Source organism: Balaenoptera musculus, chromosome 4, assembly GCF_009873245.2.
Source record: "Balaenoptera musculus isolate JJ_BM4_2016_0621 chromosome 4, mBalMus1.pri.v3, whole genome shotgun sequence".
NCBI lineage: Eukaryota > Metazoa > Chordata > Mammalia > Artiodactyla > Balaenopteridae > Balaenoptera > Balaenoptera musculus.
Window position 1 is genome coordinate 129,473,089 of NC_045788.1, and position 12,596 is coordinate 129,485,684.

At 39.9% G+C, this 12,596-nt stretch overlaps 1 protein-coding gene across 6 annotated transcripts in view; it reads left to right on the forward strand.

The window, feature by feature from the left end:
* Window positions 1-12,596, forward strand: part of BACH1 (BTB domain and CNC homolog 1) — a 46,044-nt gene that overhangs the window by 14,187 nt on the left and 19,261 nt on the right. For 3 of the 6 annotated variants that reach the window (XM_036850134.1, XM_036850140.1, XM_036850136.1), the window contains exon 2: window positions 9,857-10,150. In XM_036850134.1, coding sequence (XP_036706029.1) covers window positions 9,917-10,150 — 234 coding nt within the window. In that variant the 5' untranslated portion in view covers window positions 9,857-9,916. Of the gene's footprint in view, window positions 1-6,507; window positions 6,569-9,856; window positions 10,151-12,596 lie in introns of all 6 variants that reach the window. The other 3 variants (XM_036850138.1, XM_036850137.1, XM_036850139.1) reach the window with 2 other exon arrangements.

Genomic DNA, 12,596 nt, shown 5'->3' on the forward strand with positions numbered 1-12,596 from the left:
GTGGCTGTACCAGTTTACATTCTCACCAACAGTGAAGGAAGGTTCCTTTTTCTCTACACTCTCTCCAGCATTTATTATTTGTAGAGTTTTTGATGATGGCCATTCTGACCGGTGTGAGGTGATACCTCGTTATAATTCTGATTTGCATTTCCCTAATTATTAGCGATGTTGAGCATCTTTTCATGTGCCTTTTGGCCATCAGTGTGTCTTTGGAGAAATGTCTGTTTAGATCTTCTGTCCATTCTTTGATTGGGTTATTTGTGTTTTTGATATTGAGCTGTATGAACTATTTGTATGTTTTGGAGATTAATCCCTTGTTGGTTGCATTATTTGCAAATATTTTCTCCCATTCTGTAGGTTGTCATTTTGTTTTGTTTTATTTATGGTTTCCTTTGCTGTGCAAAAGCTTTTAAGTTTTATTAGGTTCTGTTTGTTTGTTTTTGTTTTTATTTCCATTACTTTAGGAGATGGATCCAAAAAGATATTGCTGCAGTTTATATCTAAGAGTGTTCTGCCTGTGTTTTCCTCTAGTTTTATAGTATCTGTTCTTACACTTAAGTCTTGAATCCATTTTGAGTTTATTTTTGTGTGTGGTGTAAGAGAATGTTGTAATTTCATTCTTTTACATATAGCTGTCCAATTTTCCCAGCACCACTTGTTGAAGAGGCTGTCTTTTCTCCATTGTATATTTTTTTCTCCTTTGTCATAGATTAATTGACCATAGGTGCGTGGGTTTGTTTCTGGGTTTCTATCCTGTTCCATTGATCTATATTTCTGTTTTTGTGCCAGTACCATACTGTATTGATTACTGTAGCTTTGTAGTATAGTCTGAAGTCAGGGAGCCTGATTCCTGTAGCTCTGTTTTTCTTTCTCAAGATTGCTTTGGCTATTTGGGATCTTTTGTGTTTCCAGAAACATTTCTAACATCAAATTCAAATAATAGTTAACAATTACAGAGCACTTGTATGTGTCAGGCACTGTCTTAAGGACATTATGTATATTCTTTCATTTGATCCTCCCAACAAAAAGTACTATTCTTGTCCCTTACTTCTCCCCACCCCGCAAAAAAAGGGAATTGTCAGAGAGATGTAAAGTAATTTGCCCAACTGGCAGGGTTGCCATCAAGCTATAAAATAATATTCTGCGCTGTCCACCTCTGGTGCTCTCTAGAGCAGCCAGCTGCCATGTTTGTGAGGTTCTGAAAGAGTCAGTCTTAGGTGTGCTCTCTGATGATTAATCTCTGTCCTTCTTATCTCTAGCCCCTGATTGTGGGATCTTATAGATGTCTGGGGTGAATACTTTGAAAGTGGTGTGGGAATGAGGGTGCTGAGTGAGTTGGGGAATTTTACTCTTCAGGGGGATTGTTGGAAGTTTTCACTCTGCTTTTTTTTCCCCTTTGAGTTTCTTATAGGAGTTCTAAGTTAACTGGGATAGTAACTAGTACACCCCCCTTTCTGCCCATCAGTTGCTCAGCTTAGAAAACCTACAGTTAACATCATATTTCATGGTGAAACATTGAACACTTTCCTTACAGGAAGGCAAGGATGCCCTTTCTCACCACTCTCACTATTCAGTCGTTGCAATAAGGGGAAAAAAGAAGTAAGTGTAAAGATGGGAAAGAAGTAAAACTGTCTCTATTTGCAGATGACATGATTGTGTACATAGAAATCCTAAGGAATCTACAAAGAAACTGTCAGAACTAATAAGAATTAAGTAAGGTTGCAGAGAATTTAAGGTTAATATTAAAAAAACCAATTTTATGTTTACATAGTAGCAGCAGAAAACCAGAAAATGAAGTTTAACAAACAAATCTATTTATAGTATCTACAAAATACCGTAAAATACTTAGGAATAAATCTAACAAAAGATACGCAAGCCCTCTTTACTAAAAAGCATCAGAATAATGCTGAGAGAAATTAAAGAAGACCTAAGTAAATGGGGAGATATGCCATGTTCATGCATCAGAAGACTCAGTTTGTTAGATGTTGGTTCTCCTAAAATTGCTGTGTAGATTCACTGCAGTTCTAATCAAAATTACACTGGCTCTTACAACTCGAGAAGAAGACAGCCCAGTTAAAAATGGGCAGAAGAATTGAACAGACATTTCACAAAAGAAGATACACAAATGGCCAGTAAGCATTTATAGGGATGCCGCACATCATTAGCCGTCAAGAAATGCAAACTAAAACCACAGCTCTGTACCACTGTATATTTATTAGGATAGCTGAGATTAAAAAGACTGACAATACCAAGGTTGGTGAGAATACCAAGGTTGGTGGAGCAGCTGGAGTGGTCATACACTGCTGGTAGCAATGAAAATGATACAGTTACTTTGGAAAAGTGTTTAGCAGTTTCTAAGAAGTTAAACGGAAACCCACCATATCACTCAGCTTCTCCGCTTCTAGGTATTCAGTTACCCAAGAGAAATGAAGTAATGTCCATGCAGATGTTCACTGAAGCTTTATTACAATAATCCCAAACTGGAAACAATGTAGTTGTCCATCTTTATTACAATAAAAAGTCCATTTACCATTAAATGGATAAACAAATGGTGGTACATACATATAATGGAACAGTATTCAGCAATAAAAAACCCAAACATCTAATGTCCGCAACCTGATCGTCATTAAGCCGAGTGAAAGAAACCTGAAGCCAAAGTACATAATGTGTGATTCCATTTATATAAAAATCATAGAAAATGCACGCTGGTCGACAGTGACATAAAGCAAATCATTGGTTACCTGGAGCCAGGGGAACAGGGAGGGAGAGACCTCAGAGAGGCATGTGGAATTTTGAGAAGTGATGGAAATTTATCTTGATTGTGGTGGTGGTTTCATTCACATATACAAGTCTCAAAACTCATTAAATGCTCTGCTTTAAACAGTGCAGTTCATTCAAGGAAAATCATACCTCTAAGTTGATAAATAAAATAGTGACTGACAAGTGCATGTTAGAAAATATATAATTCAGTAAATAAGCTGTACCGGGATAAGCCAATTCTAGTTGCTAGTTCCATGTTTTCAACACAGTCGTATTCCATTGAGGTGTAACAGTCCTATTAAGGATCACATAGCTGCCGGATCTGTTAAACAAATAAAAGACTTCATTGTTTCTTAAATATTTTGTAGTAAGAAGGTATAACAGAAGAATCTGTTACTCTTGTTTTAGTTCTGGTACTTGGATTTCCTGTGTTCCTTTTTTCTTCCTTTATTCCCTTCCAAGCTATTTTAAACTTTTACCCAGAATTTAACAAATTTGAATTTGTTGATTTGGGAAGGAAAAAAACCTTTTGTTTCTGATCTGTTACCAGGTGAGTCCATAAACAACTGTAAACTTCTGTAACCATTCAGACTTCTCCCTTCTAAGTATAATTTTAGCTTAATTTCACATACGGAATTAGACCAAGTAAGTATAACAAGGTCCATGATTAAATATATAATTCTCAATAATAGGAAAACTAAATGGAAAAAAATCCAACTTTCTCTCTATGGAACCTCACATTTGTTGTAATAACCATGAGCTGCAAAAATTGTAGTGATTCCCTCACCCCACCACCTCCATTTTTAAAAAGCTATAGCATCTTTTGTTACATAATTTTAACATAGATTGTCAGGTTGTTTTCCCATATGTCACCGTAGAAGTCCTTAAAACACAATGTCATTGTTTTTGGTGCTGCTATAAGCACCTGTGCTACTTACCTTAATTCAAACTTATGTTTTCTGTTTTCCTTTAGCTTTTTTTGGTATATGCATCCATGTACCTTATCCAGTCATATTTAACATTTTTTTTCATAAGGCTGAGAGAAGTGGATTTAGAAAATGTGATTATCAGATACAGTGTTTAAACAAGCGTGATATTTAGGATCTGCAGATGATTAAAGAAAATAGCAAATCTTGGTTCTGATTTATTCCTACTGGCTCTTTCTGGCTGGTAAGTCAGGTCTTAGAACATTGGAAGAATGCAGATTTAAGTTATTGTCTGTGATTTCAGCTCCCATAGAACTTTTGATGTTAAGGTTCTTTCAAACTTGGGGATGATAACAAGGAGATCCCTTATCTTTAAAAAGATTCTTTCCTATGAGCATCTCCACCTTAAATTAAAAAAAAAAAAATGTTTTTTAAAGGCCTTTAAAGAAAAGATAAAGGACTGAAGGTGCAAACACACGATACTGTTTGGTCTTTGCCATCCTCTTGAAAAATAGAAGATAAGACTCACCTAATTTAAGAACACTTAAACTGTTGGTATCTTGGGTATATTGTAACAGGTACCGGCTTAGCAGATTTTGAAGCTAAAGAGGGAACCAAGAAGGGTGGCGTGGTAGGAAGAATTTGCCTGTCTTCCAAAGACCCTGCCCTGAAATTGAGTGAGGCAAAAGTAATTGACAGGATGATGGGTGGTGGCAGGCAGAAGCAGTAAGGAGAAAAAGGCAGAAATTCCAAATGGCCGCAAGAAAGAAGGAGAAGGAGAGTTGGGAGGAACTCACCCAGGCTGCAGATGAAGGACACTGCCTTTATATAAAGGCCAAGACATTTGCCTGTTGTGCCATTTCTGATGTCCAGGGTCACCAGTCTCTCATGCCCAGCCATACACACGCACCCCCTTGGCTAACAACTATTTTGAAAATAGTCGTTCTTAGTAACTGAATATTATGGTTAAATGAGAATTAACCAGAAAGTAGTTTTTGTTTGAAGGCTTACTGCAAATACCTTTAGGAATGCCCACATTCCTGTGGAAGTTGTTTATAGAGATCATTGTCATCTCTTTCACCCCAAAGTACCATTTTCATTTTGAACATCTCCAGGTTGTGTTCTTCTTGAACGTAGGGACTGTCTTTTGTTTGTGTTTTTATGGCACCTAGTTTATTATGTGGCACAGGTAGGCACTTGTAGAAAGAACGTTTGTCATTGTTCAGTGAAGATGAAGGATGTTCGGATGATAGTCTTTTTTATATGAATCCTTGGTGTTAGGTTACTCCCTGTGCCCTACTAGGTTACTCCCTGTGCCCTGTGTCCAGCTCTTCTGTACACGTGGAACTTCATCTTCATTCTGAATTTTTGTTGTGAAGTATTGTAGATCTGGCTCCATGATCCAATATTCACCTCAGGATTTTAAAAGTTTTTTTTAAGTATATTATCTTTAAAGTTATTGAAATGTGATAAAGCAACATCATCTTGTTTCTTTTAAAAAATGCTTTTGAAAGCAAAAACATTAAGAAGTAACTATTAAAACTTAAATTTATATTGTGTATATTGAGCAGAGAGTAGAAGTTATTTCCAAATTGAGATGCAGGAAGCTTTAAAATGCCTGTTCATCCTTTATCAGCATTACTGAATGAATCAGCAGTTTGCTCAGGTCAGTGAACCTTATTTTGAACTGTAACAATAGTTTCTATTTCCAAGAATATAGAAAAATTCACGTGTAACAGGAATCTGAATTTGGTGTTAAGAAATTAACAGAATTTTAGGTCTGGCAGGCTCTGGGGGGGTATTACATCTTACTGTTTAGGTTTGAAAAATGATAGAAGGTGACAGACGTTAGAAGGATGTGTGCCATTCTTACCTGGTTTAGTCATTACTTAGTTATTGTTATTTGGTAAAATTGGATTATTGACCACTTGATGGCTTTCAGAATTAGGAAAATGGACTTTCAGAACAACTTTTTGTAGTGCTCCATGCTAATGAAGCCAAGTTTGGGTAGTTGTATTGGCTGTGTTTATAGTTGCCAACCTTTGCTCTCCTTTGGCAAGTTGCTCCCAGAGCTGGGCCTCCCTTTTGCTCCTCCTGACTCTGGAAAACCTATCCAAGGAATCTTCTCTGAGTACTTGGCTCAGCGGCATCATTCCCTTATGTATTGGAATAGCTGACTGCGCTGTGTTTGGAAGAAGATGTAGATGATTGGGGTTCTGGGTTTATACTAAAAATGCCAAGTCATTTGTTCAGAAGCAAGGACCTGCATTGGGACAGGTACTCTGTTATATGCTTGAGTTGTGGTAGAGAACAAGTCAGGCAAGGTTTTGACATTTACGCTGAGACCTAAAGGTGAGGAGTTAGCCAGCAGAAGAGTAGAAGTCCAGGGAGTGGGGAGAGCACGTGCAGAGGTCCTGAGGTCAGCAGGAGCTTGATGCCTTTGTGTGAGAAGGAAGGAAGGTCAGGCTGGAGAATAGCGAGAGAGGGAGACAAAGGCTTTGAGGCAAGGCTGGATTAATAGAAAACCCGACCAGGCAGGTCTGGAGGACATGCTAAGGATTTAGAATTGATCATAAGAAATTTGGAAGACGTGGGGTTTTCAGCAAGGGAGACATTGATATAGGGGAATAAATTGGAGAGGATCAAGAGGGGCTTGAGGGGGCTGAGGCTTTTGTTATTTGTATTATCATCATAATTAATAGCTAATATTTATGATTTGTTTGCTTTGGGCCAGACACTGTGTTCAACCCTTTACCCTCATTTTCTTCATGTAAACCTCACAACAACCCAGTGAAGTGCTGCTGTTATCCTTGTTTTACAGGTGAGGAAAACAAGACCCAACCCAGCAAGGTTAAAGCAGGTTGTCCAAGGCCATATAGTGAGTAAGTGGCAGAGCTGGGATTTGAACCCAGACAGCGTATGATTCTAGACCCTGTTCTGTTAGCCAGTGGGCTTGTGTTTTCAGTGTATGAGGTCATGGTCCATTATTGGTTCTTGAAATTTGAGTGGATCACAACTGGAATTTTTTTTTAATAGAACAGAGTAGAAATTAGACTACTTTGCACTAGTAAGGATAAAATATTGATATATGAAACTTTGTGCCACTTTTCATTTTATGTAACTATATTTGTACATGTGTGAGCTTGTAAGACATTGCAAGAGGATAAACAGCGTTTGTCTAGGCAAGAGCCAGTGTGATGGCTTGGACTGGAGTTGTGGCGGTGTAGACGGAGACAAATGGGTCTCAGCTGTAAGAGGCCGAGGCACCAGGTCTCGGTAAGAGATTGGACACTGGGGCCGAGTGTGGGAGGTGTCAGCGATGAGTCCCAGGTTTCTGGTGGGAGCAAGATCAGTCCGCTTTAAGGGAGACTGACCCTTCTTAGAGGGGTCGTCCCGGGTGGCTTTTACTGCCTGATTCTCAGCTGCAGCTGATGGAACTTGGTGTTGGCATATGGCCCAAATCTGCAAGCTGACCATGAACTTAAGAGGTAACCCGTCACACAAAACGGCTCAACAGGGGGGTTGAGCCAAGAGTAAATTCTCTCTTGAATTTGAGGCGAGTAGTGAGCAAACTGGTGGCAGTGGGCCACACAAACACATGTGGGCTAACTGCAGCTCTAGAGTGAAGGTATAGGCATTGGTCTCTGTTTTATGTGAACACATCTCTCCATTTATTTAGGTGCTCCTCAGTGTCTTTCAATATAGCTTTTTTTAACTGAGGTAAAATTGGTATATAAACATTATATAACCTTCAGGTGTTTACCATTATAATTCCACATCTATGTACATTACAAAGTGCTTACCACCAAATCTGTAGTTACCATCCATCACCAGCCATACAGCTGACCACTTCATCTATTTTGCTCACCCCTAACCCTGTTCCCTTCTGGTAACCAGCAGTCTATTCTCTGTATATACAAATTTTATTTTGTTTTTGTTTGTTATGTTTTCTTTTAGACTCCATATATGAGTGGGATCATACAGTATTTATCTTTCTCCATCTGACTATTTACACTTAACGTTATACCCTCAGGGTCCATTTGTATTGTTGCAAATGGCAAGATTTCATTTTTTTATGGCCGAGTAGTATTCCATTGTATATATATACCACATCTTTATCCATTCATCCATTGATGGACATTTATGTTGTTTCCGTATGTTGGCTATTGTAAATAATGCTGCATTGAACATGGGGGTGTGTATATGTTTTCCAATTAGTGTTTTCATATTTTTTGGATAAATACCCAGAAGTGGAATGGTTGGATTATATGGTACTTCTATTCTTAATTTTCTGAGTAATTTCCCCACTGTTTTCCATAGTGGCTTCACCAATTTACATTACCACCAACAGAGTAGGAGGGTAAGATTTGTATAGTTTTAAGGGTTTGCAAGGCAGAGGCTAGGAAAAAATAAGGAGGCTGGAGACTTGTGCAGAGACATAGCAAGGCATGTGGTCAGCTGTTGAATCGGGCTTGGCTGGGGAGGGTATACAGTTTCAGATAAAGTGGAGGGCAGTGGTCTGTGTGGTACCACACACACAAAATACATAATTTCTTTGAATGATGGTTCCTCCCCCCTACTCTTAACACTAATTCCTTGTGTTGATAGATGAAATATTAAGACCCATTGCTAAAGGGAATTTACTACCCTTTCCTATGGGCACAACCCAAAAGTCGAGTTAGTCCTAGGACATGATTTTGGAGTTGCTATGATTTCATGTGGTATGCTGAATCAGTAAATGATAGGTTGTGATTCCTTGACCTTCGGTAGAGTTTAACCACATAGTGAGAGATTTTACTGTAGTTGACTATTTCTGAGGAACCTAACATTTCAGCTATAATGAGCACCTTAAAAATAAACACATAAGTGGAATTCATGGATGCACTTCATGTGTTTGTTACTAAGACACCCTGTCTTTGAGGTGGAATTCACCCATGATTTGGGCCTGGTCTGTATGAACTTTAGTAGTTCGTACTTCTCCTTTCATTTTTGTTTGGAGTATAGGAACTGAAAACAGTAACATTTATTCAGTCACTGAACATTTGTGGACCTTCACGTTTCAGGCAGTGAATAAGGTGTCAGAAGAGCAAAAGCGAACGACACAGGGATGACCCGTGAGGAGCTTTTCAGCCTCCACTGGGGTTGCCATGCCGTGGTGGGGTGTGTACACACACCTCGGGGTGCTCTCTGCTGGCCATTGGGGGCCGGAAGAAAATATTAGAGCTTCTCTTTCAACCTCTTACGTTCCGCCTCTGTGTGTTTTATAACATATGTAATATATAAGAATGGTACACGTCTGAAATATATGGACAAACATACATATATTGGGGCTGCCCTTTTTTTTTTTGCCAGTAGTATGTATGGATCAAAAAAAGTTTGGAGGCTACTGTATGTTATTATGTATTTTTTAAAATATACATTTTTGATAACTTTCTCTTATGTTTTAGCATTTTTGAGAAAACCAAGAGTTTCTGTGTGTGGTAAACCATGTTCTTAACGGTGGAGTAGTCCTATTTGTTGCCTACATTTTGTCGTGTCAAGTAAGGCTTGTTATGTGAAAAAGACTCATTACTAAGATCTGGCCTGACAGATTTGAGGCTTTCAATCAAGGGAAGTCCTTTTCTTCTTCATGTTGGAGGGACTTTACCTTTCGTAGGATGTGCCCCTTGTTCTGAAGCACCAAGCCCTCCTACCTGCTGTCAGATGTTGGGGAATGGGGCATGGAGAATGTGGAGTGCCATATGCTTGTTCCACTGTTCAGTCCCAGCCCAAAGTGTGACCTCAGGTGATCTGTACACACGCCCATTAATGTCTTAAAGCAACAGGATTGGGATGCCACCCAGAAATTTCTCGGCCGCCCTGTGTGCTCTTTGGAGCTGTTTTCTCCGTACAAAATGTCTCATTTTCAGAGAGCCCTGAAATCCTTGCTTCAAAAAGGTCTTCCCTCCCTCACCCTAAGAACATTTTTCCTAAAATTAGTTAGAAAAACTGCTTATCAAGAACCAATTTTAAGTGAGGTAAAGTGAATAAATGCTTCCAGGCTCTCGAGAGGCTGTTGTTTTCAGTTGGGTTTTAGTGATGAGTATTTTAATCGTTATTTGCTAGTGTCACTTTAACAAACCTCTTCACCAAGGTTTTCTGCGAGTGACACCTGGCCTGTGTCTTGGCAGGATTAATGACCGTCAGAAGCATGCTCTCTCGGACCCTCCCGACGCCACCTGTGACGCAGAATGTCGCTGGGTGAGAACGCGGTGTTCGCCTACGAGTCGTCGGTGCACAGCGGCCACGTGCTGCGCAGCCTGGACGAGCAGCGCCGGAAGGACGTGCTGTGCGACGTCACGGTGCTGGTGGAGGGCCGGCCCTTCCGCGCCCACCGCGCCGTGCTGGCCGCCTGCAGCGCCTACTTCCGCTCCAGGCTCGCGGGCCAGGCCGACGCCGAGCTGCGCATCACTCTGCCCGAAGAGGTAGGAGAGGTCGTCCTGATTGCAGTTTAACTTAATTAAATCTCTCCTGGTTTATAAAGTTAAAAGAAGACCCAGTCTCCCCCGTCCTCAGGCCGAGGAGCAGTTCCCGGCTTGTGCCACAGCACATGGCTTTAACTTTCTTCATAGAAATGATGCTGTTTTACACGTAAAATGATTAACTTTGGATGTGCGTGAATGTTTGTTGAGCAGTTGAATAACTTGACCCCCTGTAATTTTGTTTGTTTGTTTGTTTGGCTGTGCTGTGCTGCTTGTGGGATGTTAGTTCCCCTACCAGGGAAAGAACCCAGGCCCTCGGCAGAGCACAGAGTCCTAACCACTGGACTGCCAGGGAATTCCCAAGCCATTGTTATTTTTAATGAAAGGACCCAGCCAGTGGATTACAGACATTCAGAGAGGTCATGCTGGGAGAGGCCATACCGTGTGCTCTTCTCTCCCTTCGGACCTTCTCCTGTGATGGGAAACTGACAGGGATTAGGGTTCTCTAAAACATCCATTTCTCTAGGACCCGCCCTCATGGATATGGGTTGGGAGTGAGTTGCACGTGACAGCCTGCCTGTGATGTTCAGTGTTATTGTTTTCACTATGAGTCAGAGTTGTCAGATCTATTAGTTTTTCAAGCAGCTGTTAGCTAAGGATTTTAGAATTTGGAGGAAACCAGAAGATTATGCATTCCAGCCTCCTCGTTTTGTCTACATGTGGCTGTTAGGTACTCTAGAAGTGTTCTTTCTCTCCCTTTCTTCTTGAGATTGTGGCTATGCGTTGGTAGAAGAAAGGTGATTTTGTGTCATACTTATAGAGCCTTGTTCTTACACACCTTTCGCCCACCAGCCTGTTGTGGAGCTCACACACCTAGATATTTAAGCCCTTGTTACCATCCTGCCTCCAAGAGACCTCTCTCTGGGCAGGAGTGCTGGGTATACACTGACTCTTATAACAGCTTGCTTGATTTCATTAGTAACTACAGCTAGAAGAATGCTGAGCCTTGTGGCATTGGGACACACATTAGAAGTTGTTAAAAGGAATTTGGACAAAGTATGTAGAACTTCTCTGTGTACGACAGGTGTGTGTGGGCTGCTCTGTGATGACACTAAGTCTACAGTTGAGCTTATCGCTGGCCGTGCGAACATACAGGAAATTGTAGCTACAGTTTGGGGAATAAAAAGGTCAGTTCTGTGGCAGAGGTCAGAGCAAATAATATGGTAACCAAGACAACGACAGGAAGGGCCAACTATAGGTTAGCCATTGTTTTTTAAAAAGTAGCATCACGTATCATAATGGAGATATCCTTATTATGGTCTGTAGTTTCAAATTACTTAATATGACTTTCCAAGTAGAGAAAAATTTGATTCATGTGCATGGAAGGGAAGGTATATGCATGCATGTGTGTGTATATGCATTCATTCCTTCTAATTTGAGTGTAAATCATAAATTTTCAAATATTTGAAGTGTTTCATCATAGTTGCAGATTGAAAAGGTCATTGTGTAACTGTCTTAAAAGCCTCTTTTGATTATTTTAACTTATTTGAAAAATTTTTAATTGAAATATTTATTGAGATAATTATAAATTCACACGTAGCTGTAAGACAATGCAGAGAGATCCCTTGTTGCACTTTGTCCAGTTTCTTCTAATTAGTAACATCTTGCAAAATTATAGTACAATATCACAACCAGGATTCTGACAGTAATACAGTTCACCCATCTTATTCAGACCTCCCTGGTTTTACTTGTACTAAATTGTGTGTATGAAGTTCTATACAGTTTAATTTTCTGGGTGGGTCCATGTATCCACCACCACAGTCTGAACAGTTTCAGCACCCACCCGAGGATCCCTTGTGTTGCCCTCTTATAATCACACCCACTTCCTTCCTGCCCTCTGTCTGCACTCCCTTACCCCCTTGCTCCATTCCTAATCCCTGGCAACCACTAATCTGTCCTTTTCTAAAGTCTTGTCATTTAAAACATGTTATATAAATGGAATCATAATAGTATGTGGCCTTTTGGGATTGGCCTTTTTCCGCTTAGCATAATTCCTTTGAGATTTATCAAAGTTGTATGCATCAGGTAGTGTGTTCCTTTTTACTGTATTCCATAGGGTGGCTGTACCAGTTTTTATTTAGCTATACACTTACTGGAGGAAATCAGGCTGATTCCAGTTTTTGGCTGTTACAAATAAAGTTGCTGTGAGCACTTGTACAAACATGGGTTTTCATTTTTCTGACATAAAAGAACAGGAGTGCAGTTGCTGGGACGTAGGATGGTTGCATGTTTAGTTTTTTAAGAAACTACCAAACTGGTTTTCAAAGTGGCTGCACCATTTTACATTCCCACCAGCAATACATGAGTGATCCAATTTCTCCACATCTTCACCAGTATTGTTGCTATTTTTTATTTTAGCCATGTAAAAGCTAATTAAGTACTCCCAGTT